Below are 6,278 nucleotides of genomic sequence, written 5' to 3' on the forward strand. Positions count from 1 at the left end.
CCGCCCACGGCTCTGCGCCAGCTCTGCCGCCCACGCAGCACGCCAGGGCTCATCGGGAAAGTAGGTGGCAGGCACGGGGCTGGCAGCTGCACTGTGCCCACCATGGCTGCCCATCTGTGGGCAGGGAATGGGGCACGGGGAGCAGTCCCTGGTACAGGAGCTTCCCAGGAGAAGGATGCTGCTGCAGGGGGTGGGAAGGGGGTGCCGGGGGATGTCCCATGCCCAGCTCTGTCTCAGAGTGCAGGGCAGCTGGCACTGCTCAGTGTGTGGCAGTGGTGCCCGCCAGCAAAGAGATGGGGGAAGCCTTCGGTTCATTAACTTTTAATCCTGAGAGAGGCAGGAGGGATGAGGGTGTGAGACTGGGGCGCGTTGCAGGGTGGGATTGGCCACAGGTCCCCACACACACCCCCGCCAGGCAGCTTGGCTCATGCCACAGATGCCTTTCATCATGCGTGTCTCATGGGAAGGAGACCTCCGGGAAGGGACAGCAACCCCTGGGCATTCATCCCTGTCCTTTCTTGCCATGGCTCAGCCTCTGCCCTCCTGCTGCCGGTGAAAGTGGAGGGCAGGATCCGTGCGTGACCGTAAACCACGGGCAGAGCAGAACGGAGGTGGGAGGAAGAGGAGGGCTGCACAAAACCAGACCTCCCCTCGTGCTGCTCCCCATCCCCAGCCAGGTGCTCGGGCCCCATCCTGCTGGGACAGCGACACCAGAGCAGCCTGGAACAGGACCTCAGCGCCCACTCCACTACGAGGAGGCAAAGGAGGACGTGCGGGCACCGGGCAGGGCGGGGGCTGGCGGGGAGAGCGGGAGGCAGCGGCCGACCTTGCGCAGGGTCCGTGCCAGGTCAGCGCGGAAGCGTCGGATGGAGAAGCAGTAGACGAGGGGGTCAAGGCAGCTGTTGAGGCTGAGCAGGGCCACGCTCAGCATGTGCAGCACGTCCAGGGTGGCAGGGGGCCCGCAGAGCGGCACAGGAGGCTGGCTGCCCACCCAGGGGGCCAGCGTGAGGTGGTACGGTGCCACGCAGACCACGAAGACCAGCAGCATTCCCAGCACCATGGCACGTGCCTGCTGCCGGTGGGAGCCCGGTGAGGCAGCGGCGGGCACGGAGAGAGCCCTGGCAATGGAGGCATAGGTGCCCAGCACCACCAGGAAGGCGGCACCGAAGAACCCCACCATGGCGTAGGCGTACACCCGCTGACGCCCGTGCTGCTCGAAGCAGGCGGTGGCACCGGCCCGGGCGGGAAAGGTCTGTTGTGCAGCCAGGGTGGGCATGGCACAGCCCAGCCCCAGCAGCCAGGCCATGGCACAGGCCAGCGCAGCTCCCCGGCGCCCCGTCAGCGGCAGCTGGCGCCGTGCCGCCCGCACCGCGCAGAACCGGTTGAAGCTGATGAGTGCCATGAAGGTGACGGCGCTGTAGGTCGCCAGGTAGTAGGCAGCCCCTGCCAGGCGGCAAGCGGCCTCTGAGAGCAGCCAGTCGCCGCCGGCCAGGTAGTAGGAGATCCAGAGGGGCAGGGTGAGGTTGAAGAGGATGTCTGCCAGCGTCAGGTTGATGAGGTAGATGCGGATGGCCTTCCTCACCTTGCCGTTCTGCAGGAAAACCAGCAGGGCCACCAAGTTGCCCGGCAGCCCCACGCACAGCACCAGGCAGTAGACAGCAGGCACCAGCACAAACTGCACCGGGTCGTTGGGCACGCAGTCGTCAGGGTTCCCTGCTGGCAACAGCCCTGGCACCGAGAGGTTCATCCCAGGCTCCTGCAAAGATGAGTGGACAATCAGTGGCACGGCCCCAGCCAGCCTCTGAAGGACAGCAGAGGAACACGACCCGAGCAGCTGGGCACCGGTGGCATCACCAGTGGCGATGCCATCATCTGCTAGAAAGGCTCAGCCTCCTACAGCTCCTCACAAGGGACGAGGAGCTCATAGGAGAAAAGAAGCTCCAGGACCAACTCCCAGCCCAGCCCCAGCCATGTCCCCCCCCACTGCCCAGCCAGGGCTCCCTGGGGAGTGGCAGGCACAGCTGCACCGCGGCTAAGGGGCAGAGCCCTGACCGGCAGCACCCGGAGGTGCTGCATCGTCTCCAGCTGGCAGCTGTGGGGCTCAACACCACCCACGCAGCCGTGCGCCTGCTGGGGACACCCATCCCTGCCCTGCTCCCAGCACCCCAAAACCCCCCCCATCAGGACACCCGTGGAGAAGTCACCCATCGGCTCTGCATGCCCTGGAATGGAGAGACCTCAGGTACGAACAGGCAGGTACAAGCACTCTGTGTCTCCCGGCCCTGTGCCAGGCAGGTTGCCACCCTGCTGTTTGCTGGTCCTGGCTGTGAAAAACCAGATTGTGCTGCAAGAGCTGCATCCCTGGGCTGCAGCTCCTTCACCTCCCATTGCTACCTGCCCACACCTCGCCGACAGCTCTGAGTCACCCAGCGAGTGTTTTCCAGCGTGGCAGGGTTGGATTTGGCACACCCAGCACCAGGCTGAGGCACAGAGGGCATGAGCTACCGTGAGGAGAGATTCAAGGCTCATCTTGGTGGGTTTCAGTTCTTCAGAGTCAGCCCAGACCCCCAAAGAGCCCCCAGCTCCCTCCCTCCAGCTCATTTCTCTTCGTCTTCCCTCACCCCTGTCTCCACAGGGCATTCTTCTCCTCACCCACACCCCAAGTGGGTCACTTACCCCACTGAAGCGAGCTGAACCAGCTGCGTCCTCTCTGGCTGCTCCTCACTGTCTGATCCAGCCAGGCTGGGGAAGGATTTAAGCACTGGGGGAGACAGAGGCTGCCTGACCCACCCCCTCTCTTCCCATCCCAAGCCCCCCGTGGGGGTCAGTGCCTGTGGGCAGCACCTGTGTGTGTATGTAATGGGGGATTCCCACTTTGGAGCCATGCTAAGACCCCCTTGCGCCTGTCGACGGGGCTGGGGGTATGCGAGGGGGGGTCGGCAGTGCCGGTACCGGCACTGCCGACCCCCCCCTCGCATACCCCCAGCCCTTTTTAGGACCATTTCCCAGGGCCCTTTTCCCACCCACGCTGGGATGAAAGCAGTGGAAGGGTCAAGTTTCTGCACCCAGCAGCTGGAGAAAAAAAAAAGGGAGGGGGGGGGGGATGCCCTGAAAGGGATCAAAGCTGGAATCTGCCTCCTCTCAGCTCTTAGAGCTTTTGTTGGCTTCAAAGTTGGATTTAGGAGGAGCAGCTCCCCCCCCAAAATCCTGTGAAAATCTGACTCACTGCTTCTTAATGGCCCTGAAATTCGTGGATGTTGCTTAGGTGGAAGGGGCTTCAGGTCCTGCTGGGGTAAGGGGGTGTCACAGCCACTCTGCTCACCCACCCCAGCCACCATGCTGGGAGATGTGGCTTCAAACACGACCTCTGGGTTCATCCTGAGTGGCCCACGTTGGCTGTGTTCATCTAGGGTGGCAGAGGGGTGCCCATGGGCCCAGGGTCTCACTAGAGCAAGATGCCAAAAATGCATGTGCCTGCTTGGGTATAAGCTTGAGGAAGGGTCACGCTGCCACTGTCACCCCCCTGGCTGTGCTGCAAATGGCCTGGCACATTGCTGAATGGTTCTGGATGGCTCCCACTCCTACGTGGGCTCTCCCCACCAGCTATCTGCCTCCACATCAGCTGCTGCCAGCTTCTGCCAGTCCTCAGTCTTTGTCCCCAGGGTCTCCAAACTCAGGGCATCCCTTCAGCCCCCTTGGCTCAGCACTGGGGAGGCAGAAATAAACAGGGGAAGCAGAACGTGAAAAACAAGAGGCTTTATTCCAAAATACAAAAGCCACCAGGAGAGCAGAGCCAGCCCAGCCCAGCCAAACACCGGGAACAGCTGCTCACCTTGTGCGGGTTTCGCAACAGAGCTGCCAGACTGGTGGCAGTGCCAGGGTGGTGCAGCAGCCCCAACCTCACAGCACCAGCCTGGGTCACACAGCATGGGGATCCCTGGCAGTGGCAGGAGAGGACACACCATTGCCCCAGTCCCAGATTACCTCACAGGATACGATGCTGTCCTGGGAAATTCTGTCAGGGCATCTCCTCCTGATGGCTGAGCCAATCATCCTGCCACCCAGCCACCCGAGCCACCCACCCTGCCTCCTGTCACTCGAACTTGGGCTTCGCAGGGGGCCCATACCCACGGATGTTGAGGAGCAGCAGGAGGGCGAGGCAGAGGGTGGCAGGGGCACACATGGCCAGGGGCTCCCGCAGCACCAGCAGCGTGTAGATGGCACCTGGGCGAGGAGAAGAGAGTGGGAATGGCGGTCCCTGCCCACAAGTCCCCCCCAGGCTCCGTACAGGGTGCTGGGTGCTTGCTGTACAGGGTGCTGGGTGTTCGCTGTACGGGGCGCTGGGTGCTCGCTGTATGGGGTGCTGGGTGCTCACTGTACAGGATGCTGGGTGCTCGCTGTATGGGGTGCTGGGTGCTCGCTGTACGGGGTGCTGGGTGCTCACTGTACAGGGTGATGGGTGGGTGCTCGCTGTACGGGGTGCTGGGTGCTCGCTGTACAGGGCGCTGGGTGCTCGCTGTACAGGGTGCTGGGTGCTCGCTGTACGGGGTGCTGGGTGCTCGCTGTACGGGGTGCTGGGTGGGTGCTCGCTGTACAGGGCGCTGGGTGCTCGCTATACAGGGTGATGGGTGCTCGCTGTACAGGGCGCTGGGTGCTCGCTATACAGGGTGCTGGGTGCTCGCTGTACAGGGTACTGGGTGCTCACTGTACAAGGTGCTGGGTGCTCGCTATACAGGGTGCTGGGTGGGTGCTCGCTATACAGGGCACTGGGTGCTCGCTATACAGGGTGCTGGGTGCTCACTGTACAGAGTGCTGGGTGGGTGCTTGCTGTACGGGGTGCTGGGTGCTCACTGTATGGGGTGCTGGGTGCTCGCTTGCTCTCACCGATCATGACGACGCTGAGGATGAAGTTGCTGATCTCCTGCAGGAGCTGGGGCCCGAATGCCAGCAGCAGCCCAGTCACCACCTCCACCCAGCCCACCACGGCCAGGTACTGGCCTGGCTCCGGCGTGAACCCCAAATCCTTCAGGGGAAAGACCTCGGCGTAGCGCACGAACTGCGAGTGCTGGAAGGGAAGGAGGGGAGTGGGGCGGCCCTGAGTCCAGGGCTGGCTGGCACAGCTCCTCTGCTGGGGGTGCTCTGCTTTGCCCTGCATCCCAGGAGACTTCGCCCTGTGCCCCTACGGGCTCAGCCACTGCTCACCCCAGAGGGGCTCAGTCCTACACCCCAAAGGGCTCAAGCTTGCTCACCCCAGCACCCCAAGGGGCTCAACCCGGCACCCCAACCTGCTCGCCTTGCACCTCAACACCCCAAAGTGCCCTCCCCAGCACCCCAGTCCACTCCTCCCCACCCGTGGGCTTAGCCCCGCGGTTCCGGGGCTCGGTGCCGCCCGCCGCGCAGCCGAGCTCACCATGTGCCGGTACAGGTCGGCTGAGAGCTGCTCCGTGAGCTTGACGGCGCCGGTCAGCACGAAGAAGAGCCCGAGCAGGACGCGCAGGACCCTGAACGCCGCCGCCATGGTGGGGACGAGCGGGCGGGGCCGGGGGCGGGTCGGTTCAGCACGGCTCGGATCCGGGCCCCGGCCCTGGCCTTGGCCCCGCTCCCGGCCCCCGCAGCAGAAGCGGGGGCAGGGACACCGACACCCCAAAGCCATGGGGCGCCGCCCGGGCGGGAGCTGCTTAGATCTGCAGCTTCACCTCCCCATACCCCAAGGCTGCGATCCCCTGCCATAGCCAGCGCCGTCCCAGCACCAAACGAGAGCTGGGGGCAGAAAATGCGGAAAAACAGCCAAAAATCGAACCCCCCCCACAGCTGGGGCTTCGTGAGCGGGTCGAGCCCCGTGTCAGCACCCACGGCGGGTCACCGGCTCCGGGCGGCCACAGTGCGAGGGGCTGCCAAGACCCTGGCACGGGCAGGGCTGCGGGCACGGATGCCATCAGCTCCTCGGGATCTGGCAGCTGCAGCACAGCTTCTCTGCCGGCACCGAGGAGGCTGCTCTGGGGCGGCGGAGGCGGCTGCCGCCCTCCCCGAGCCTGCGTCACCATCTGCGCCAGCGCCTGCCTCGGCCTCCGGCACACGGCCAGGCTCCGGAACGGGGCTGGCGAGCGGCAGGGCCCGGGGGAGCTGCCGCGGCACTAGCGGCAACGTCAAGCGAAGTGGAAAGATTTTTGTTAATGCCAATAAAAGATGAAGGAGCAGGAACCGTGTCCCAGCCCGGCTCAGCACCGAGCCCAGCAGAGCCGTGCAGCGTCACGGGGGTGCAGCACTGGCGCTATTTT

General features: G+C 64.4%; 2 protein-coding genes across 2 annotated transcripts; both read right to left on the reverse strand.

The window, feature by feature from the left end:
* Nucleotides 1–305: 305 nt before the first annotated feature.
* LOC135191001 (platelet-activating factor receptor-like) lies at nt 306–2,892 on the reverse strand. The gene is made up of 2 exons (XM_064172934.1): nt 2,677–2,892; nt 306–1,756 (listed from the first exon to the last, which is right to left on the reverse strand). The coding sequence occupies exon 2, from the start codon at nt 1,745–1,747 to the stop codon at nt 749–751; it is 999 nt and encodes a 332-aa protein (XP_064029004.1). The 5' UTR covers nt 1,748–1,756; nt 2,677–2,892; the 3' UTR covers nt 306–748.
* An 849-nt stretch (nt 2,893–3,741) lies between these two features.
* Nucleotides 3,742–6,018, reverse strand: TMEM35B (transmembrane protein 35B). The gene is made up of 3 exons (XM_064172456.1): nt 5,411–6,018; nt 4,885–5,065; nt 3,742–4,224 (listed from the first exon to the last, which is right to left on the reverse strand). The coding sequence occupies exons 1-3, from the start codon at nt 5,651–5,653 to the stop codon at nt 4,094–4,096; spliced, it is 555 nt and encodes a 184-aa protein (XP_064028526.1). The 5' UTR covers nt 5,654–6,018; the 3' UTR covers nt 3,742–4,093.
* Between the last annotated feature and the right edge of the window lie 260 nt (nt 6,019–6,278).

The sequence above is a fragment of the Pogoniulus pusillus genome, chromosome 37 (assembly GCF_015220805.1).
Source record: "Pogoniulus pusillus isolate bPogPus1 chromosome 37, bPogPus1.pri, whole genome shotgun sequence".
Lineage (NCBI taxonomy): Eukaryota > Metazoa > Chordata > Aves > Piciformes > Lybiidae > Pogoniulus > Pogoniulus pusillus.

Bases quoted from the DNA above. Each gene is read 5' to 3' on its own strand.
- LOC135191001 (XM_064172934.1), bottom strand. From the start codon at position 1,747: ATGAACCTCTCGGTGCCAGGGCTGTTGCCAGCAGGGAACCCTGACGAC.
- TMEM35B (XM_064172456.1), bottom strand. From the start codon at position 5,653: ATGGCTTTGGGGTGTCGGTGTCCCTGCCCCCGCTTCTGCTGCGGGGGC. The intron at 5,066-5,410 runs GTGAGCTCGGCT...CTTCCCTTCCAG, and splicing joins CCGACCTGTACCGGCACATG to CACTCGCAGTTCGTGCGCTA. The intron at 4,225-4,884 runs GTGAGAGCAAGC...CTCCTCGCCCAG, and splicing joins CCTCAGCGTCGTCATGATCG to GTGCCATCTACACGCTGCTG.